General features: G+C 59.7%; 10 protein-coding genes across 11 annotated transcripts; 5 read left to right on the top strand and 5 right to left on the bottom strand.

Moving 5' to 3' along the window:
- Window positions 1-385: 385 nt before the first annotated feature.
- Window positions 386-2,134, top strand: GGTG_13193 (hypothetical protein). Its single transcript, XM_009231098.1, has 3 exons — window positions 386-684; window positions 870-1,116; window positions 1,199-2,134. The coding sequence occupies exons 1-3, from the start codon at window positions 464-466 to the stop codon at window positions 2,009-2,011; spliced, it is 1,281 nt and encodes a 426-aa protein (XP_009229362.1). The 5' UTR covers window positions 386-463; the 3' UTR covers window positions 2,012-2,134.
- Window positions 1,988-4,035, bottom strand: GGTG_13192 (hypothetical protein). The gene is made up of 2 exons (XM_009231097.1): window positions 3,831-4,035; window positions 1,988-3,729 (listed from the first exon to the last, which is right to left on the bottom strand). Exons 1-2 carry the CDS (start codon window positions 3,930-3,932, stop codon window positions 2,236-2,238), a joined length of 1,596 nt encoding a protein of 531 aa, XP_009229361.1. The 5' UTR covers window positions 3,933-4,035; the 3' UTR covers window positions 1,988-2,235.
- Window positions 4,036-4,137: 102 nt separating this feature from the next.
- On the bottom strand, window positions 4,138-5,479 carry GGTG_13191 (hypothetical protein). Its single transcript, XM_009231096.1, has 2 exons — window positions 4,755-5,479; window positions 4,138-4,685 (listed from the first exon to the last, which is right to left on the bottom strand). Exons 1-2 carry the CDS (start codon window positions 5,336-5,338, stop codon window positions 4,337-4,339), a joined length of 933 nt encoding a protein of 310 aa, XP_009229360.1. The 5' UTR covers window positions 5,339-5,479; the 3' UTR covers window positions 4,138-4,336.
- Window positions 5,480-5,561: 82 nt separating this feature from the next.
- GGTG_13190 (hypothetical protein) lies at window positions 5,562-7,855 on the top strand (the record flags this gene model as incomplete). Its single annotated transcript, XM_009231095.1, has 2 exons — window positions 5,562-6,012; window positions 6,080-7,855. The coding sequence occupies 2 exons, from the start codon at window positions 5,562-5,564 to the stop codon at window positions 7,744-7,746; spliced, it is 2,118 nt and encodes a 705-aa protein (XP_009229359.1). The 3' UTR covers window positions 7,747-7,855.
- Window positions 7,764-9,362, bottom strand: GGTG_13189 (hypothetical protein). The gene is made up of 3 exons (XM_009231094.1): window positions 9,343-9,362; window positions 8,701-9,202; window positions 7,764-8,583 (listed from the first exon to the last, which is right to left on the bottom strand). Exons 2-3 carry the CDS (start codon window positions 8,946-8,948, stop codon window positions 7,866-7,868), a joined length of 966 nt encoding a protein of 321 aa, XP_009229358.1. The 5' UTR covers window positions 8,949-9,202; window positions 9,343-9,362; the 3' UTR covers window positions 7,764-7,865.
- Window positions 9,363-9,660: 298 nt separating this feature from the next.
- Window positions 9,661-10,256, bottom strand: GGTG_13188 (hypothetical protein; the record flags this gene model as incomplete). The annotated part of the gene is made up of 2 exons (XM_009231093.1): window positions 9,661-10,130; window positions 10,217-10,256. The coding sequence occupies 2 exons, from the start codon at window positions 10,254-10,256 to the stop codon at window positions 9,661-9,663; spliced, it is 510 nt and encodes a 169-aa protein (XP_009229357.1).
- A 321-nt stretch (window positions 10,257-10,577) lies between these two features.
- Window positions 10,578-11,679, top strand: GGTG_13187 (hypothetical protein). Its single transcript, XM_009231092.1, has one exon. The coding sequence runs from the start codon at window positions 10,737-10,739 to the stop codon at window positions 11,370-11,372; it is 636 nt and encodes a 211-aa protein (XP_009229356.1). The 5' UTR covers window positions 10,578-10,736; the 3' UTR covers window positions 11,373-11,679.
- Window positions 11,680-12,001: 322 nt separating this feature from the next.
- GGTG_13186 lies at window positions 12,002-15,009 on the bottom strand. Of its 2 annotated transcripts, none has more exons than XM_009231091.1 (4): window positions 14,669-15,009; window positions 13,573-14,600; window positions 12,686-13,490; window positions 12,002-12,614 (listed from the first exon to the last, which is right to left on the bottom strand). In XM_009231091.1, the coding sequence occupies exons 1-4, from the start codon at window positions 14,734-14,736 to the stop codon at window positions 12,494-12,496; spliced, it is 2,022 nt and encodes a 673-aa protein (XP_009229355.1). In that variant the 5' UTR covers window positions 14,737-15,009; the 3' UTR covers window positions 12,002-12,493. The 2 variants fall into 2 exon arrangements, with proteins under 2 accessions (XP_009229355.1, XP_009229354.1); XM_009231090.1 differs by having other exon boundaries at window positions 12,724-13,490.
- A 592-nt stretch (window positions 15,010-15,601) lies between these two features.
- GGTG_13185 (hypothetical protein) lies at window positions 15,602-16,729 on the top strand. The gene has a single exon (XM_009231089.1). The coding sequence runs from the start codon at window positions 15,909-15,911 to the stop codon at window positions 16,284-16,286; it is 378 nt and encodes a 125-aa protein (XP_009229353.1). The 5' UTR covers window positions 15,602-15,908; the 3' UTR covers window positions 16,287-16,729.
- A 2,158-nt stretch (window positions 16,730-18,887) lies between these two features.
- GGTG_13184 (hypothetical protein) lies at window positions 18,888-19,228 on the top strand (the record flags this gene model as incomplete). The annotated part of the gene is made up of 1 exon (XM_009231088.1): window positions 18,888-19,228. A coding segment is annotated over one exon (339 nt), but the record flags the coding sequence as incomplete, so codon positions are not given.
- Window positions 19,229-19,234: the final 6 nt, after the last annotated feature.

Raw genomic sequence — 19,234 nt, 5'->3', positions numbered from 1 at the left:
GGGGTGGGGCAGAGCATGGATATCTCAGCTGGGGGTTGAGCCGTTGGAGTTTGAGATGGGCTTTGAGCTGTACTGTGTATGTGGCGCTGTGCTGGTGAGACACGGGCAGTCGGCAGCTGCCGGGATGGTCTAAGCGGAAAGAAACAGAGGGAAAAGACTAATACTCAATGTTCAAGACGGAACCAGCAAGTGCTGCAGGTGGCTTGCACCCCAGAGACATGAGGGGCTGCAGCAGGGAGTCCTTATCCCTGACAAAGTACCAGATCCCAGCCCTGGTACCACTCGCACCGTCCACGTGCTGGCACCAGTCCAGATCAGGCGGTGAGCAGCTGGCCCGAGCAGACAGTGGTACTGTGCTGGGGCTTTTTCTTTTGCTCGTCGCCAACTGTCCCATTGGGTGCCTGGGTACATTGGCTTGTCTTACGTACATGCAACAGTAACAGCAACAATCACAACGCAGAAAATGCCAGGCTCGCAAACCGGCACCGGCACCGGCACCAGCACCGGCACCAAGCAGCTCACCGAGGCGGACAGGATCCGCATCCGCGCCCTCGCCTTTGATGCTGGCTACACCCGCAGCCAGATCCGTGACCGGACCGGCGCCTCGGTCGCGCAGGTGAAACTGGCGCTCAAGTGCCAGACGCCCGTGCCACGATCCGGAAGACCCCCCAAGGACCCATCCAAGTAGGTCACCGCGCTCCCGTGCCGGAGCTGACTACTATACCGCTTCCCTGCTCCTGTTCCTGCCCCGCCGCCACCCCCCCATTGTGGGGATTCCCGTTTCTCTGTGCCATGTGCCATGTGCCGCTGCCGATCTTGTCACTCGCTGACTGCGTACCGTAACTGCACCATCTGCCGCTTTCGCGCAGCCCCAAGAGACGGAAAAGAGGACCAAGATCAGTCCCGACACCGGCCCTCAAGCCCGCTCGCTTCGAAAGAGGACCACCAGGTCTTTCGGCGGCAGAGTCCATGGCAGAGTGGGCGGCGGCGGCAGAGGCGGCTAGGTCCGGCGAGGCCGCGGAGGAGGCGGCCACGCCAGAAGGATTCCAACTACTTGTCCTCAACCCCAACTCGTCCACGGGCATGACCGAGGGTGTCAAGAAGGCTATCGAATTGGTAGGTTGAGCAGGCCCTGTGTGTGCCTTCTCTCTCATCAGTGAGCCAACACCCCACTCACCACTCACCATGACCAACCCAGAGCGTCACCCCCAACGGCAACACAATCTCCTACTACACAGCCCCCGAGCCCAGCCCGGCCAGCATCAACGACGGATTCGGGCTGGCCCGCAGCACCGAGGTCGTCCTCGCGGACCTGCAAGCCAAGGCGGCCGCGCGGGACGCCGAAGACGCCGAGGCCGACGGGGACGCGGGCACTAACAGCAGCGGCAGCGGCAACCACGACGAGCTCGACGGCTACGACGGCGTCCTGGTGGCCTGCTTTAGCGTGCACCCGCTCGTGGCGCACCTGGCGGAACGGCACCGCGGGCGGCGCGTGGTGCTCGGCATCCTCGAGGCCAGCGTGCTCGCGGCCCTGGCCCTGACCAACCCCTACCCGCGCTGCCCCGAGTCCCCCGGCCGCACCTGGGGCATCGTGACGACGGGCGCCTTCTGGGAAGCCCACCTCGAGGACGGCGTCCGCCGCTTCCTCGACGCCTCGTACTCGGCTAGCTTCTCGTCGTCGGCCGCCGGGGGGCCGAACGCGGCAAAGTTCGCCGGCGTCTACACCACGGGCCTGGACGCTGGCGACTTCCACGGCGGCGTGGGGCCCGAGGTGGTGCGCGCCAAGCTCAAGGACGCGACGAAGCGCCTGCTCGCCTTTGGCCGCGTCGGCTGCGTCGTCATGGGCTGCGCGGGCATGGCCGGCCTCGAGGACGTGATCCGGAGCGCCATCGCAGAGGAGTACGGCGAGCCGCAGACGCCGCAGGAGAAGGTGTACATCATTGACGGCGTCAAGGCGGGCGTGGGGCTGCTTGCAGAGACCATCAGGAACGAGCGCATGTTTGGCCAGTAGCAGCGCTGTTTGCTTGGAGAGCACGAGGTGGCAAATTTGGCCCATTTCTTTCTATTCCTGTTCCTGTTCGATACCACCAATACTTCAAATTTCTACCCATCGCTACAACTTGGGACTGCGTGACTTGGACTACTGCATGCTGCTTTGGCGTGCTCTTGCTAATTTGCACTCTGCTACTGCTTGAACATGGACAAGCCTAGCGCAAACCATAAACACTGACTACTCTAGTCGATGCGCCTGGTCCTGCCCCAGACCTCGTCCGCGTCCTTGCAGCCCAGCGTCTCGGGCACGTAGGCCGAGATGAATACGAACCAGAAGGCGGCCGCCGCCGCAAACAAGAAGTAGACGTAGCCAGCGCCGCCAAAGGTCTCGTTCAGCGCCGTGTTGACGATGGGGAAGAACTGGGCGACGATAAAGGTGGCGATGTAGTTGGCGCCCAGCGACCACGACTGCACGGCGCCCACGGCCTCCTGGCCTACCAGCTCCGAGGCCATGATGAAGGGCACGGGGCCCAGCCCCACGGCGAAGGAGGCGACGAAGAGCAGCACGAAGACGGCCGAGAGGGTCTTGAGACCGAACAGGATGGACAGCGCCAGGCCCAGCGAGCTGACGCCCTGGCCGGCGACCGACAGCAGGATGCAGGCCTTGCGGCCGAGGCGGTCGGGCAGCGGCGAGCACGCGGCCGTGGTCACCAGGTTGATGGCCGAGATGACGATGGTGACGAGGGCCGAGTTGATGGGCAGGAGCCCGTTGAGGAGCGAGACCGAGTACATGATGATGCTGTTGATGCCGCAGATCTGCTGCGCAAACATGATGCCCACGACCGACACGATGGCCGGGCGGTAGAAGGGGTCGCGCGCCACCTGCCAGAAACCCAGGTGCGCCGACGCCGCCTTGGCCCCGGACGCGGCGCGCGGCGCGGGCAGGTCCGAGACGGCGGCGGCGGCGGCAGTAGCAGAAGCAGAACCGTCGCGGTTCTCGCCCGACAGGAGCCCCTGGTGCTCGCTGCCCACGATGGTCTCGTCGTCCTCGGCCTCGGAGCCCCAGGCCGCCACCTCGTCCTCGACGGCGGCCTTGCCGCCGCGGATGCGCTGCAGCACGGCGCGCGCTGTGCCCACATCTCCCTTGTGCGCCGCCAGCCAGGCCGGGCTCTCGGGCACAAACGCCATCAACCCCAGGCCGTGCACGGCGGCAATGATGGCGCCGGCGCCCATGATCCAGCGCCAGGCGGAGCCGTAGCTCAAAAAGTAGCCGAGCGTCTGCGTCATCAGGATGCCGACGTTTGTGCTGATCTGCGTAAAGGCGCCGAAGAAGCCGCGGCTGGCGGGCGGGGCCGTCTCCGAGATGTAGATGGGCACGATGACGGTGGCGGCGCCGGCGCCGAAGCCGTTGAGCACGCGGCCGACGCCCATGAGGGCCACGCCGCCGGCGAGCGCCTCGACCGCGGACCCGGCCAGGAAGACGAGCGCGGTGCCCTGCATGCCGAGGCGGCGGCCGTGGCGGCTGCAGAAGGGCCCCGCGGCCAGGGCGCCGGCGAGGCCGCCGAGGGTGAAGACGGACGAGATGGTGGCGAAGGCGGCCTCGGTCATGGGGATGCAGTCGGAGCCCCTATGGGCCGAGCCCGGGCTACGGGCGGCAAGCAGGAGGTGGCGGGCGGCGACGGCCCAGATGGACGCCTTCTTGCAGGTGATGACATCTTGCGGGGCGTTGAGCTCGGCCTGTTTTGCAGCACGAAAGGGGGGGCGGGAGGTTAGTGATGCCGACGACGGGAGAGGAGGAGTCGGTCTGGATTGAGAGCAGACGCCTGGCCTTCACCGACCAGATGGAAGCCAAACTGCAGCGGCCCCAGCGTGGCGACCAGAAGCAGGACCAGGAAGTAGGGCGTGATGCCACGCAGGCCGCTTGCCGGTTGGTCGGCCATTTGGGGATGGTTGCTGCGAGCGCAGTTGTTGTCGATCGTGGAGTTCGGACGACGCGTCGTGGGAGGACAGGAGTTGAGTCGAGTCGGGAAAGAGGTCGGAAATGGGTGGTGGTGGTGTGGAATGCCAGCTCCCGGAGTCGACTGCTTCAGTCTAGAGCAGTCTGGCTTGGGCCAGCCGTGGTTGGTGGGATTGACGCTTGGATGGGCGCACGTGGTTGCTGAACCTCGAGACATTCTAGCGGCAGGCATCCCCGCTGTGACGCTATGGAGGGCCAGGGGCTGCCCAATTCACTCTGGGGCCCCAGCTTGGTGATCTCTGGGCGCTGGTGGCTCGTGCAGCTTCAATTCTATGTGTAATTACATCGCACATCATGCTATGATATCCGACATCCCCCTTTGTGGAATCACTGCCCAGCCAACTGCCTCTTCACGGCCACCTCCAGAGAATCCAACTCCCCCTCGCCCATCTCCAGCAGCTCGTTGTCGTTCTTGTCGTACAGCGTGCCGCCCTCGGCCCAGATGCGCCGCAGCGTCCGCATCGTAGCCTTGGCGTCGCCCTCCTCCCATGCCTTCTGCTCCATTTGGCGGTACTGGTCGAGCGGCGTCTTGGCCACCTTCCACTTCGAGCCGCCCGTCTGCTTCTCGTACTCGGCCAGCACCTGGTTGGGCGTCACGACGAAGGACTGCACCTTGAGCGCCTTACCGAACGACGCCTCGGGGTGGCGCAGGGCCGCCACGAGGAACTTGCCCACACTGTAGTCGCGTCGCTCATGTTAGCTCGGTGGTTCTTTGACGTGATAGTAGAGCAGGCAGAGCACTCACTCGGGCATGGTGCAGAAGCCGATCCTCCCCTCGCCGTCGTCGATCACGTTGGCCTCCCTCCTGGCGGCGTCAAAGTTGCCAGCCGTGACCCACATGTCAAAGTAGGGGCCCGTGACGAGGTACGTGACGTGCAACCTCTTGATCTCATCCCGGATCATGCGCCGCACCGCCAGCTTGACCTGATGCGGCTTCTCGCCCGCGCTGCGCTCGTTGTGCTCGATGTCGGTGCCGTACTCGGACGGGAAGAACCACTTGACCGTGCCCGACGCCTCGGCCAGCCGGATCAGCTCCATCTGGTGGGCCAGCACGTTGCGCCCGACGGCCGACACCACCGTATCGACATCGTGATCCTTGTAGGCCGCCGACACGTCGGCAGCGCTTGCGAGGTCGCCGACCACCACGCCCGCGCCCTGCGACTTCCACCGGTCCAGCAGCTCCTTTTTGCCGTCCGCCGTCCCCTGTGACGTGAAGACGGTGACCTTGCCAAGGCCCGGGCTGGCTTTGAGGATGGCTTCGGTTATATGGCTGCCAATGTTGCCGGTGGCCCCAAAAATGAGAATGCTGGCGGGGGTAAAGGACGCCATGTTGGCGATAGTTTGTCTTGTAATTTGCAAGTCCGGACACGGTAATGGGTTTCGGCGGCTTCTTATTTCCCGCAAAAGGCAGGTTTGGTTCTGTCAAGCTCAGGGCGTAAAGAAGGTGCAGGGTGTAGTCAGGCGTGATCCGGAGTGGGGAGGCCGTGGGCATGGGACGATGACGCTATTCGCGGCGGGGCAGAGGCACTAATGCCACCAGGCCATTGGGCACATGGAGGGGGCAACATTATCCCGCCAGCCTGGGCTTGACGAGCGCCCATTTATCATCACACTCCCCGCCCCCGCATCGCCCAAGCACTCAGGTGCAACGCCCGTGCAAGACAGCAACCCTATTCCCGTCGCAATGGTGTGCGATATATGCAAGGCCGCGCTGCAGCGGTTGATGCAGCCAGATTGCAGTACGCCACATCATACAACCTTGGCTTCCTACAAACGCTCGGTCCAGATCGGATGCTTCATCTGCACCTCTTTTCCCCTACAGGAGCAGCGCCGGCCCGATCTGCCCAACGGTTGGGATGCGACTGTGGCCTCTGTAGATTCAACCCTCACGTTCTTCAACGAACCGTGGCCATCGATAATGTTCATGGTCTACGTGAGGCGCAACATTCCGTTCATTCCCTTGAAGTCCGAACGTTATAACTTTGACCTCCTCGACGGTGACAGTAGGTTCCTTGCGATCAGAACTCAGCGTTGTATCTGATAGGACTGACGTAGCCACCACCTCTATAGCCCACCCCAAGGCCCGCAGACTGTCTCCAAGCACGCGATCCACACAGACCTTCTCAACGGCCAAACAGTGGATTGCAACTTGCACGCAGTCACACGAGGAGTGCACCCGTCGCACTTCCGATGCGGCCTGGTATCCAACCAGGCTTCTCGAGTGTAGAATTGATGGGAACTCGGAAACACTCCGGCTGGTCGAGACCGGCAAAACTGCCGTCGACGGGCCGTACATGACACTCAGTCACTGCTGGGGCAACAAAGACTGTCTGAAGTTAACAACAGATAATTATACTCAGCTTCTCCAGGAGATCCCCATATCGACCATTCCAAGGCTGTACCGCGATGCCTTGGTTGTCATTAGGGAATTAAATGTCAAGTACCTCTGGATCGACTCTTTGTGCATCATCCAGCATGGAGACAATTCGACCGATTGGGACCGTGAGGTCAACCTTATGGACCAGGTCTATAGCAACTCCTTCTGCAACATATCGGCCCTCACGGCGCCCGACAGCCACCAGTCCATGTTCCACGACCGCGACCCGGACGCGATGTACCCGCCAACGACAGGCTTCATGAACGAATGGCCTATGATCAACAAGCCGTCGACTATCATCAAGAATCTACGAGATAGGTGGAACGAAGAAGTCCTCAAGGCGAAACTCAACACGCGGGGATGGGTGTTTCAAGAGCGCCTCCTGTCGCCCAGGATCATCCACTTCGGCCGCAGCCAGGTCTACTGGGAATGCCGGCGTCTTGAGGCCTCGGAAGAGTGGCCTGAGGGCTTCCCGGAAAAGCCCTGGCGGGACTCCGCGTCCTGCTATCAGAGGGACCTCTACTCTGACCGCCACTACACTTCGGCGGGGTGGAAGCGAATCATCGAAGTCTATTCCGCCTGCGACCTGTCGTTTCCGAACGACAGGCTGGTCGCCATATCTGCGGTCGCGAGACGTGCGGCAACCGCGTTCCAAGACACATATGTTGCCGGCCTGTGGCGCAGCGCCCTAGAAGACCTCCTGGCCTGGCAGGTATACCCGGCCCGGAGCACAGCGACAACATGGCCCGCAGAGGTCTACCGCGCCCCAAGCTGGTCTTGGGCTTCGATAGACGCTCGGGTGCGTTTTGGTGAGCGCCATGGCCCGGGATTGCTCGTCAAGGTCCAAGAGGTGCACCTGGACTATGCCACGGCCGACAAGATGGGCCGTTTGAAAGGCGGGTGGCTACGCCTACAGGGGCTTTTGCGGCAAATGGAACCGCGGCCGCTCGACGAAGACGCGGAGTGGGGCCTGCGCTGGGATCATGATAAGTGGTCTTTCACCTTCGAAGCACTCTCGAGTGAACTTGATGCTCGACACGAGCGCGATCGAACCAGACTTTTGAGGAGTGCGGGAGACGGCTTCTTCTACTGCGTGCCATTGTGGGTTAAAGCAATACATGTGCCACCTGCCAATCGTTGGGAGTTTGTGTCCATGACATTTCTGCTTTTAGAAAAACTGGATAACGAGGGCCGCCAAGGCGACTTTCGCCGTGTGGGCTTTGCTCGTGTCCAGGTCCATAAGCGTGAGTGGCGCATGCTGGGAGAGTTTCTGGGATTCTCCCTGGAGGATGACACAGTCGACTGGAGTGCGTTGCTAGATGTCACGTCGGCCAAGCTGCAGACATTCACGATAGAGTAACAACGCGACACTGCTGCTTGCTTCGGAGCAAAACGCTTCTATAAATGCGAGAATTGTATAGGCTAGGTAATTACTCTAAATTAAATCTCCAGGCTCCGCACCGGCCGCCCTCTGCCGGGCTACCTCGGGCGCTGCGCCTGGTCGCCGTGGAGCTCGCTGGCTTCTGTGTTTCTCGCCGGCAGCTCGGCCCCTGGCATGGTCCCCCATAGCTCGGGCCGCCCCGGGTGAGGGAAGGGTTTGCTTCCCGCCTCGTAGTAGGAGTGGGGGTAGGCTTGATGCGGCGTGCTGCCCTGCATCTCGCTCGGGTGCGGCGAGCCAAAGGGAGCGCCGTCATGGTGGTAGCCCTGCTGGGGCTGCTGGTCCTGGCCGTAGCCGAACTGCTGCCCATAGTGCGAGGCCACCGCCGCCGCCGCCGCCGCCGACCGGTCCTTTTTGCGGCGCCGTAGGAAGAAGGTGCCGATGGCCCCCAGGACAAAGGTGGCCGCGATGGCAATGACGATACCGGCAATGACGCCGGGCTCGAGTCCGTTCGGGGACGACCCAGCACCGCCCTGGGACGCGGGGGCAGGGTCGGTTTGCGCGGGGCCGACCGTGCTGGACGTCCTGGAGGCGTTGTCTCTGGGGCTGCCCGTGCTGGTAGAGGTCGAAGAAGGCGGCGGGGCGGTCTGGGCGATGAGGCTGAGGGGATCAAAGGAGATGTAGCTCGCCGACGAGGGCGCGGCGGCGCTGCGCGACGCGAGGGCCGACTCGATGTCGGGCACGCTGATGTTCTTGAGCGTGTTGTGACCGTTGCTCCAGCAGACGTTGATCTGGTTACTAACGAGTGTGCAGGATTCGCTGTCGGGGGGCGAGTATCATGGCGATGTCAGTCGGCGGGAGAGCGAGCCCCCCCTTTTCGAACTTCCCCAACACCAAACATCAACAAACGAGAACGGGCTGGATAAAACAACGCACCGATTGCTTCGGCAACACCATGTGGTCTGGCCCTTGCGGCACTCAAAGGTGGACCCGTCGCTGCTGCATGTCGTCGATCCGGCCCAGCAGACGCTAAAGTCGTCGCCGCTGGCACCGCAGCAGTACCACCTGCTGATGTTGGGGTCGCGCGCGCAAGCGTTGGGCTGCCTGCACTTCAGGCTCATGCCCGGGCATGCCGAGTTGCTCGCGTTGGTCGCCCAGGCCCAGGCGTCGAAATATGTCGACATGATGGGCGTATCGCAGGGACACGGCGCACAGTCGGTAGGTATCTACCTAACTTCTCAGCCAGGGGGCGCCCCGTCCGGCTATCTGGTTCTCCAGGCGATGAGCGGCTGCAACGAGCCGTGTTGACAACGGAGACTATGCGCGAGGAGCGGGAGGCAGACGAGTGAGGACAGGAAAGAGAAAAAGAAGCATGGGGCAAGGCGAAGAGGGAAGGTCGTATGCTGACGCCCCCACCCCCGGAGAGGGGGGTGCCTGGCTAATTGAACGGCAGTCAGCCGCAGCGCGCCTTGACGCCGATGGCGCACGAATCCTTCGCCTGGGCGCCAAAGGCACGAATCACCCCCCCATGCCTGTGTGAATGAAGGCTGCCAGTCCCACAATGGTTCGCGATCTTACCCGCCGATGTTGCAAACGGTTCTCCCTGACCAATACCCACACCGATGTGGTCCTAGACGAACCCGCCCGCCGCTCGGTTCGGGTATCCGGCACTAGAATAATCGAGACGAATCTCTCCAGGGGTTATCTACGAGGACCTGCCCGCCCAGTAGGGAGCGGCCGAGGTGGTGTGGATGGCAAAGAAGTAAACACAATGGTGAGAGATGGCAATAGCAAAGAATCAATATTGTCCGGCCTGGGAAGCTGGCGAGAACCTACAAACGGGTCCCCGTTTGGACCACAAAATTACTCAAAACCCATATGACCCAACCCAAAAAATTACCCAGATTTTGGACCCATTACCCAAATGGTCCCCGGCCCAAACGGGTCGTTTGGGTTTCCGCCAGCCTTACCGCCTGGGCCCAAGCGATAGAAATAACTCGGTGGCAAAACAGAATCCATATCCTTAGCCTCTTCCTTGCAACGGCAACGTGAGCCCGACCATTTCCAAAAGTTCCCCTGTGCCCTACCTAGACTTTGGCCGTGGCGTGTGAAATGAGCGAGGGAGAGCCCGTACGTGTGGTCGCACAAGGGCTGCAGCCGATCCTCTGGGGCCCTTGCAGGGACCTTTTCGAAAAGGTGCGACTGCTTATTACCACCTCGGGCAGTCCAGAATTCTACCGAGGCTGACGCGCCCAGAGTGGAGTTCGGACGCATGCTAGGGCTTTTTGGTCTTACCTTTCGAGTGCCCGCCTCACCAGGCGATACACCCATGCACAGCGCCCCCTTAGTCTTGAAACTTACCGGCCCTATTGGAACTGTTCTTCGTCTTGCATGACGGCGTTCTTGGGGGTTGGGCTTAGAGAGTGGTGTGTGTGGGAGAATACGTCTTTACGAGAGACCTTGCAGACGGCCCAGCAGCCTCCACTTGGCATGGTTGCTCACGATTTCAAAACTGCACAAGTTGTTCTCCTCACAGTTTAGTGGCTGGGCTTGGATTTATGCCTAGAGAATATTTTCATCTCATAAGTATATGAGAGCTGTGTGTGGCCGTGAGAAAGAGGGGTAGGTTCTATGCATGCGGCGTGGTATCTATGTTGTAAGTTGATGATCATTTTGTTACGTAGAGTCTTTGCAGCTCTGCCACGGAAATACAGTCCCCCCATGGCCTCGCCTGGCAAAGAACTAACCGAGGGATGTTCCAAGGCAGGCAAGGCAAGGCTGAACACGAGCCAGGTCTGCTCCAGAGTCGGCTATAAAAGACGGGAGAACCGTCCCGTTAGCGACTTCCCAGATCCTTCTCTTCATGCAGAGCCACAGCCCAAGATCAACAAGCATCTCTCGCGCCTTAAAGCCTTGATTACATAGCCCTTTTTGCTGTAAAGACACGCAATCGAGCCTCTTTATCAACCAACATGCGTCCCTCCACGGCCCTCCTCTCTAGCCTCCTCGGCCTTGCCACCGCCATGTCCAGCGGCGAGGAGTTCACCTCCAGCGGCACTCCCGACGGGGGCTTCACCATCCCCAAGGGCTTGCCCGACGGCATCTACTCCGTCTCGGTTGACGAGGCCGGGGTGGCGCACCACACCACTGTCAGCACCCTCTCGTCCCGGTCGGAGGGTGCCGCCCCCCTCGACGTGCTCGGTGCCGTCAAGCGCAGGCGCTCGGGCGGCGCCACGCTCCAGAAGCGCGACTGGGGCTTCGACTGCGGCGGCGGGAGGGAAATGAACCACCAGGCCACCGACACGGCCGTGGACCTGCTCCGGCGGGAGTGCGGCGGCGGCAAGACCGTGGGCGTGGGCACGCATCTGTACGGCATCGGCAACTCGGGCGGCCACCAGGTCGCCGCCTTCTTCTGCCTCTTCGACCACAACCCCAGCGAGCGCGCTTGCTACAATTCGGAAGCCGGGCTGCGGTACGAAGCCATCACTCAGGTTTGCGGATGGTACCGCGAGGGCTGGACCGACTGGTATAGCGGCTCTACTAAGGAGTACACGTACGGATACCACCTGGTCGACGACAACAAGAACTTCTGCGGTAGGAACCACTAGTGGGTGCTGGACAAGGCGTCGGTGGGACCGGCGACGAAATTATGTCTACAGAGTGCCCATGTCTGGGCTCTGAGGCTAGTGTCCCAAAGACTTCGTCGTTTTGTCAGCATATGGCAAGGAGTCTGGGCGTAGGTGTGCGTCAGCGGTGGTGGCGGAAATGAGTTTCTTCTTCTACCTATAGCGGAGTTGGCCCAGTATGGCTTCACGCAGAAAGTTTGTACTTGAGCCGATGACGGCAATTATTTTACTACAGGCAGCCTTGCGCGTGCACATTATACAATAAAGGGCAGTTTTTATGTCCTAGGGATTATAATTGTCAGTAATCACTATCTGCTGTCCTATTCTTATTTTCCCTTCCATTTCCCTTCCTATTTTCTTCCTGTTTGTATTCCTATTTGTATTCCTGGAGTTGCTTTTTGTTTTGATTCTAGTTTTATTCTTATTTTATGTAAATCGTATTCCTCCTTTTCAAAATTTCAAAACTAGATTCCTACCGCAGTAACAATCCTAATTCATGGGACTTGTATTTCCGGTTTTTCTATTCTTCAAGTGGGGCTCCCTTCTTTTTTGCGGAGCAGGCGTGCCTGGATTAAACCAAATCCGGCATGTAACCGCTAGGAGGAATATTACTAGCATTTCAACATTTTGTTCATCTCCAAGGGGCACAGGGGAAAGATCGTAACTCGTTTGTATTTGAGAACGTTAGGTTTGAAGATCAGAGTACTCCGGGCGCAGAAAGTCAAACGTGTCCAGCAGCTCAAAATTGAAGAACTCGGTGATGTCGGTGCTGAAGCCAAAGTCGTGGATTTGCGGCAGCAGGCCCGCAACGCCAAACTCCTGCTGCGCTTGCTGCTGCTGGTGTTGCTGGGCATGATCGACCGCCCCCTGCGCGAGGCCATTGCTTTCCCCACTGCTACCACTACCGGCACCTGCGCCGGCGGCGCTAGAAAAGCCCATGGCAGGCCCCGACGCCACCGTCGCCGACACCGCAGCCGGGGGTGCGTCCAGCACCTGGTTCAGCACGCGCTGTATGGCCTCCTTGACGGCGGCGCACAGTCTGGCGTTGGCCGCGCCCGGGCCCGTCCAGCCGAGAAAGCCAACCAGCAGGCTGAGCTGCAGGATCATGTTGGATCGCGCGATGGTGGGGGTGGCGTCGTCCCTCCGCGGGGTCTGGGCGTGTTGGGATTGTCTGAGCAGCTCCATGCAAAGGACGCCGCCGGCGGGCGCGGCATATGATATAATCTAATGGGGAGGGGCACGTCAGCGATGTGGTCCAGAGAAAGGCTGGGCAAAGGCAGCGACGAAACACTCACAAAGGAGTCCCATGGGAAAAAGGGGCAGGGGAACCTACCAGCCACTGAAAGTCGCGCTGTACCCCAGCCACACGGTCGCGGTGCATCCATAGCGTGACGGTCAGCGTCACAATCTCGACGCTGACAGTTAAAAGCTCTGCTGATATCGAAGGCGGCAGCGTGGGTGCTGTTGAGCCGTGAGCTGACGACTGCAGTGGCCAGGTGCGGCCGAGCAGGCGCTCGATAAAAAACATGTTCTGCAGATGCTCGAGGCGCATCATGACCTTGCCGAACAGCTCCATGGGGCTAATCCTCTGGTCGTAAACGTTCTCGGGCTTCCACACTAGGACCTCGGGCATCTGGGCGGTTTGACGAAGCTCCCTCTCCTTAAGCCTGACCAGCTGCTCGTGGTTGGGGCGCACGTTGGGTCCGCCAAGGGCTATCTCGAGAATCTCGTCCCTGACGAGGACAGAGTCGATGCGGGAGCGCATGTACTTTACGGGGGTAATGGCGGGATTTAGGTTCCACCCATTGGAGTCCAGCCTGGCTGCCGCCTCGATGAGACCGCTGCGGCTCCCCATAAGCTCTTCGTTGGTCAGGTCCAGGGGCAGTTTGGTTGATATGTATCGGCTGTTGAGAAGCGGCGGACGCCCGGTTACGATGGCAGCGGCCTTGTCGAGCACCATAATGCCGTAGAAAAGCCGTCGGCGGGCCTCGTATGATATGGACGGCTTCTTGTCTGCGCGATCCTGGGCGGGATCCACGTGCATGCCCAAGTATAAGCATAAAGCGGTCGTCTCTGACATCATGACGGCATTTCGGAGACCTGCGACGGGGAAGAAGAGATCATTAGAGGTGAGACAAGCTTGGAGGTTGGCTGGGTCGCAAGGAATGAACCGAGGACTTGCTCGTATCACTAGACACCATGGACTCGAGCGCGCCGTTCTTGTACGACAGGCATAGTAGAAGTGAATTGGCGCCGTATTCCTTGCAAAACTCGCCGCATTTGATGGCGCACTCCTTGTATATCAGCATGAGCTGTCGCGGGTCGACGGCGTCGACACCCTCCTGCCTAGTGTGCGCGGCATACTCGGCGGGGGTATACTCCATGGCGCCGAAAGCATAGACGACAAAGGCGATGCCAAGCGACTCCCAGCGCAGGTTCCGGCCCGAAAAGGACGCAAGCCAGTCTTGGGGCTCGTGGATTTCCTCGTCCAGCGCCTTGGACGAGTTGGCGCAGATGAGCTCGGCCATGGCAGCGAGGCTTTTCCGAGTGCGGCATGCCAGGTGCTCCCCAAACGCGCCCCAGATGGAGGCGATGATGTGCATCATGGCAGGTCTCACCCAGCCGTCCATGGGACTGTAGTTGCGGTTGTACAAGAGCTCGCCGATGTCAGCAGGGGGGATGGACCTGAGCACGCGTATGTAATCTTCCATCTTTTCCGGGCATATCCCCGTGCTCGCGGCGGGGGTCGACTCGGCACCGACGGTCAGCTCCGAGCGGCCACGAGGGCCGGTCGACGGGGGAGTCCACTGCTGCGCATTGGCCATGTAGGCCGGGTGCTGCTGTTGAGCGGCCGATGGGCTGGCGAACTGGTCGCCGGCCTCGGCAAAGACGGCCGAGAAGCTCGTCGGGCCAAGATAGCCGGGCGAGTCACAGCCACTGGTCGGGGGAGACATGGGTGCTGGGCTCTCTTCGCGACTTCCCTCGATGCCGGAGCTGGACGGGGAGCGCGTCGGCGAAGGCCGTGCCGACGGCGGCGCGTGGCGGTCCGGTGGCACAGCCCTGGGGGAGATGGTCGACCTCCTTGCGGCGCTGCCGGAGGCCGTGCCGGTGATCAGGTAGACACAGCCAGCCTCGGCATTCCTGCGCCTGCACCTCTGGCAGGAGGGCAGGGAATGGTCGCACGCCAACTTGCGCTTTCGACATGGCTCACTGCGGATGCGTCAGGGTGTGAGTCACCTTGGCAGACGGGTTGATAGGGAGGGCTCTGGCTCACACACCATGCCTGCTGGCGGCCGTTGCGTCGTCGCGGGACCGAGCTCGGAGCGGCGTTAGGTTGTGGCTCCATGGCAAACGGGCGATGGCGCGCGTGCGCCACGTACCACCTATCGTGGGGTCTCGGCCACTTCACGAGGGGGCGGAGATGGTTGGCGCTCGATCAGGAAAGGGAGTCTTGCCTTTGCGTCTTGTCCACCCCGTGACGGATGCCTTTTCCAGCCTTGCCGACAAGCTTTGTGGCTGAATGAAGCGCACAGATGGAAGATGCCAGGACTGGACGGGAATCATCTTTGGCAAGAAATCTGGGCCTCAAACTAACAATGACAGAATATGCCATCCCGACGAGACCAAACTGGGCGGCATCTCGACGCGGCGCTCGGTGCTCGGCTCAAACTGGGTCGGGACAATCGAACTGCGAGTCTGACACGGAGTCGGTGCTCGGCTGGAAAGGAGCAAATGCAGGGACTGCAGCTGCTGACGTGACTAATACGGCCATGTATGCACCACATGCGGGGCAGGCTCCGCAGGGCGTCGTACACTTGGGGTGCTTGTTTCCATGGCGCCAAAATCCAAAATCAACGTCGCGCTCTGGAGATTGGCCGTTCAAGTGCGATTGATTACACGCGGAGCTGCGCCGAGAAAATAGGAGCTGTTCCATACCTGACCCAGCCTTGATGCCACGGCACTGTGGCAGTGAATAGGGTAGGTCGGGTACCATCCAGCTAGGCCAATCTGAAATGAAATGGAGTTTGGTATCTCGGTACAGATACCCGCCCATTGCTGTCACAACCCTGTCGTCGTCCGTGTGAGCCAGGGCGGGGCATGCCACGAACAATTGATCAACCGGGGTAGACCGATGGATGAGTCTATCGGCGCCATGCAACCACCTCCAGGAAAATGGGGCTGTCCGGCCTATTCCTAGGCCACCACCATCGGCCCTCGGATTAGTGTTTGCTGAAGAGCGACCTTCTCTTGAAGAGTCACCGGCACTGCGATGGCACGCGTTACATCTAGCTTTGAGTATAAGACCTTGCTTGGCCTGCTTGGACCTGAGGCAGCTTTCCTCTGCTATCATCGGCCCATCCTCCAACTGTATCTCAAGCCTACGAGGCCATCTCATACATCATCGAGATATCAAACAAGAATCCACCATCGCCGCACACCACAACGAAATACAACACCTGCCTGCAACATAGGCACCTACCTGCACTACCCAACCATCCACCCATACACATAAACACAATGGCTCCATCACACCACGCCCCCGTCCTCCCCTCCGGACCGACCACCCCTACGCCTTGGACACCCGAGGGCTTCCCTTCCGCCAGCACCAAGTCCGAGCCGTCCACAGCCGCCGCCGCCGCCGCCGCACCGGCCGTGCTCGCAAGTTCGGCCAGCTCCGTCATGACGGCCCAGACGGACAGCGCCGACACCGTGGCCAGCAAGAAGAGCTGGCGATCGGTCTTCAAGAGCTCCAAGAAGTCGGGTCCCAGCAGCACTAAAGAGACGAGGGACGCGGACGCGGCCAAGGCTGCAAAGTCGAGCGCCGACGTCCACGAAGCACGGGCTGCCTACTTTGCCAACAGTATGATCTCCTCCAACCCGCAGAATCTGCATTGATTTGCAGGTTGTTGTTGACCATTGTTTCCATCCTTTTCCTGCTAAAAGGGTGCTAGAGATGTAGCCTTTATTTCCTTCACGTCTCCGGGACTGTGTCGAGGGCAGAATTCTGTAATCGGCGCAGCGTAGAACTGTTTGATTTTGCATTTAGCACAGAGTTGTCATGCTGCTTTAACCTTGTTCGGTTTCTTTTCCGCTACCTTGTTTCTACAAATATCATCGCCTCTTTATTTCCTTTTTTACTCGTTTTTATTCTTCCTGTTCTTATTTCCTTTTTTCTTTCTTTTTTATTGTTATCCCTAGTATTACTATTCCTTTTGCTTTTATAGTTTGTTTTGTTCTTATTTTTGCTCTTATCTCCCTCGCGGCCTTTCTGTAATTTAGGTAGGTTTAACTACTATATGTTTTGTAATAAGCGTGCCTCCCAAGCCGCGATTGCATCATTGTAGGGGGCAACCCCGACGATGAGGACGCTGCGGTCCCGCGTCTCGTCCTGATCCCGTACATTCGCTGTACCAATATAAGTCGGGTCGGTGTCGCGTTGTGCCCTTATTCTTTGCTAACCTTCGGCGACAGGTTTGTAGGCGTTATGTCTCGACTTTTAACTTTTTGCCTTTTTCCGTTTTGCTAACGATAGCCATAGGCAAGCAGCCTCTCTTTTCTCTTCCGCCCACATCCTTTACTTTTACCAAATGTATCGTTCACACTTCATAGCAAATCAGGCCCATCTCTCCATCTCTGGGCGTTAGATTATAACGACTAAGCCGGACTCGCCGCCCAGCAAGCACGCCTCCCCATTACACACGATAATTACATTCCCAGTAACGCATCGGCCGACCACTCCGGTAATAAAGGTGAACGTTCGGGTTGCTTTCCCCAAGGGTTCTAAGCCTTACATCCTGCATCAACAAGGCGGCTATGCTAGAGTGTGCATCGGTCCCGCCACGGCCGAAGCTCGCTTGGAGCGACCCGATTTCGGAAACGCGGCAATGTAGACAGATGCCCCGACGCGGATTGAAGCTCACCCGGACCGGCCCGGCGTCGGGCGCGCAGCGGCACAAGCTGATCTTTCGGCGTAGACGGGCGCCCAGAATGGCGGGGACGCCGACCACCCGCAAGCCTACGTCCCACAGGAGCACCCGTTGATGCCCAAACAACTGGAAATTCTGCGCACCATCTACGCCTGCCACACCTGCCACTGCCATAACAAACCCGGCCCTAACAGGTCGGGCACTGGCAATCCTGACCCTCAAGGTCGGGGCCTAGAGCGGGGCGCGCCCCGTGTTATTTCCACCGCGTCCACCGAGCCGCATGAGCAAGACATCATCGAAATCATAGTAGAGGTTCTATCCACCCCCAGACCTTTTATTGCAATCGTTATTGCTTCCTGGGCCATGGTTTATTTTGTGGCAAAGTGCGGTATCTGGAAGTCGCAATCCAAGCTACAAGTCGGGCTGGGCCTGGCTTTTTGTGTTGGATTGTGGCTGAGGTCGATCGCCGAAGCCTACCTACTGCATATCTGCGAGGACTGCCATAGAGGAATCTGACTCACGTGGGGCCACAGAACAGAAGGCGGAGAGCCTGACAAAGAAAGGTAGGTAGGTAGCCCAGCAGCAGAAGTAGTAAATGATGCGTAGCATCATTTTGGGCACGTCTGCGAGGATGCCTTCTTCCCCACCCAGGCAGCACGGAGTGGGAGATACGTCAAGGTTGGTGGCAGTGGAAATGAGCCAATAGGAAGGCGGGATGAAATCCGGAGAATAGCTGGCCGAGGATCAGGTTCAATTCCATCGGCTATGCAGCTTCCTGCCCACATGGACACATGGACCCATGGTTGGGATGCGCGCTTATGGTAGTGGTTGCATCGGTATATGCGACATCGCCCTGGGACGACACCAAACCACATTGCCTGGCACGGGTCCAAGTGATCAGAATGGTTAGTGCGGTGGGACAGTTTCTTTCAGGAATGGGGATAAAAATAGGAACGAGAACGGGAAAGAGGATAGGAAAAAGGACAGGAAAATGGGTATCCAAGGAAGTGGATGAGAATATGACAGGGAGAAATTGCGAACAGGAAGGGAAGAATACACACCTACGGCACTAACAATCCCGATCTTTGGGACCTGGCAGCCTTTCCATTCAAGCCACCTACACGGAGGGGTATAGGTACGGTGTAATGGCGCCATTCGTTTGAACAAACAGGGAAAGCCATATTTGATGTTCCGCGTTGCTTAGCACACTGTGTCTCGAAGCGGCCGTAAAAGCCATATCAGCCATCCACCTGATTCCGCTGGCACATGTCGTTGTTCCTCATTGTTAACCACGCCATACCCAGCCCCGACCTGTCGCCTGCTCTGTCGTAATCATCGGACCAAACTCAGCAAAAAATCTAAAGCAAACGAGACCATGAATACGAAGACTAGGACGGTGACGAGGAAGCCCCTCATGCCGCAACAGGGACACCCGTCGAAGGCGCTTTGGATACTGTCGTTGCCCCCTTCCAGCCGCCTAGCCCTCGGGAGACTTCTCGGTACCCTGGGTGCTGCAGTTGCGCTCATCGCCTGCCTTGTTTGCACGGCATGTCTCGTTCGACTACCAGCCATGGCGCCCATCCTCTCCTTCGTCCCACGGGTTCCCACCCCTGGAATCCCCATCGCCATCTTCTCCGCCAAGCCCAGCCGGAAAAGTTCAAACCGAACAGCCACGCCACCCATCGCCGGGCCCCCAGAGGACGCCGCCGCCGCCGCCGCCCACTTTACCTGCGACGAGTCCCACCCCTACCGCATCGAGATCATCTCTGCCTCGCCCCTCGTCATCTACATGCACAACTTCACCTCGGCCCGCGAGGCCGCCGCGCTCGTGCGCGCCGGCGAGCCCCTCCTGGCCCCATCGCGCGTGGACCAGCCCGGCGGGCACCGACAGGTGGCGACGGCGCGGCGCACGTCGTC

The sequence above is a fragment of the Gaeumannomyces tritici genome (assembly GCF_000145635.1).
Source record: "Gaeumannomyces tritici R3-111a-1 unplaced genomic scaffold supercont2.10, whole genome shotgun sequence".
NCBI classification, from domain to species: Eukaryota; Fungi; Ascomycota; class Sordariomycetes; order Magnaporthales; family Magnaporthaceae; genus Gaeumannomyces; species Gaeumannomyces tritici.
This window is presented reverse-complemented; position numbering and strand designations above follow the sequence as displayed.

Bases quoted from the DNA above. Each gene is read 5' to 3' on its own strand.
- GGTG_13187 (XM_009231092.1), top strand. From the start codon at position 10,737: ATGCGTCCCTCCACGGCCCTCCTCTCTAGCCTCCTCGGCCTTGCCACC.
- GGTG_13192 (XM_009231097.1), bottom strand. From the start codon at position 3,932: ATGGCCGACCAACCGGCAAGCGGCCTGCGTGGCATCACGCCCTACTTC. The intron at 3,730-3,830 runs GTCGGTGAAGGC...GCTGCAAAACAG, and splicing joins TGCAGTTTGGCTTCCATCTG to GCCGAGCTCAACGCCCCGCA.
- GGTG_13193 (XM_009231098.1), top strand. From the start codon at position 464: ATGCCAGGCTCGCAAACCGGCACCGGCACCGGCACCAGCACCGGCACC. The intron at 685-869 runs GTAGGTCACCGC...GCTTTCGCGCAG, and splicing joins CCCCCCAAGGACCCATCCAA to CCCCAAGAGACGGAAAAGAG. The intron at 1,117-1,198 runs GTAGGTTGAGCA...TGACCAACCCAG, and splicing joins TCAAGAAGGCTATCGAATTG to AGCGTCACCCCCAACGGCAA.
- GGTG_13191 (XM_009231096.1), bottom strand. From the start codon at position 5,338: ATGGCGTCCTTTACCCCCGCCAGCATTCTCATTTTTGGGGCCACCGGC. The intron at 4,686-4,754 runs GTGAGTGCTCTG...ACGCGACTACAG, and splicing joins GGCTTCTGCACCATGCCCGA to TGTGGGCAAGTTCCTCGTGG.
- GGTG_13186 (XM_009231090.1), bottom strand. From the start codon at position 14,736: ATGGAGCCACAACCTAACGCCGCTCCGAGCTCGGTCCCGCGACGACGC. The intron at 14,601-14,668 runs GTGTGTGAGCCA...ACGCATCCGCAG, and splicing joins AACGGCCGCCAGCAGGCATG to TGAGCCATGTCGAAAGCGCA. The intron at 12,615-12,723 runs GTAGGTTCCCCT...CCTCCCCATTAG, and splicing joins AGCGCGACTTTCAGTGGCTG to ATTATATCATATGCCGCGCC.
- GGTG_13189 (XM_009231094.1), bottom strand. From the start codon at position 8,948: ATGTCGACATATTTCGACGCCTGGGCCTGGGCGACCAACGCGAGCAAC. The intron at 8,584-8,700 runs GTGCGTTGTTTT...GCCCCCCGACAG, and splicing joins TGGTGTTGCCGAAGCAATCG to CGAATCCTGCACACTCGTTA.
- GGTG_13185 (XM_009231089.1), top strand. From the start codon at position 15,909: ATGGCTCCATCACACCACGCCCCCGTCCTCCCCTCCGGACCGACCACC.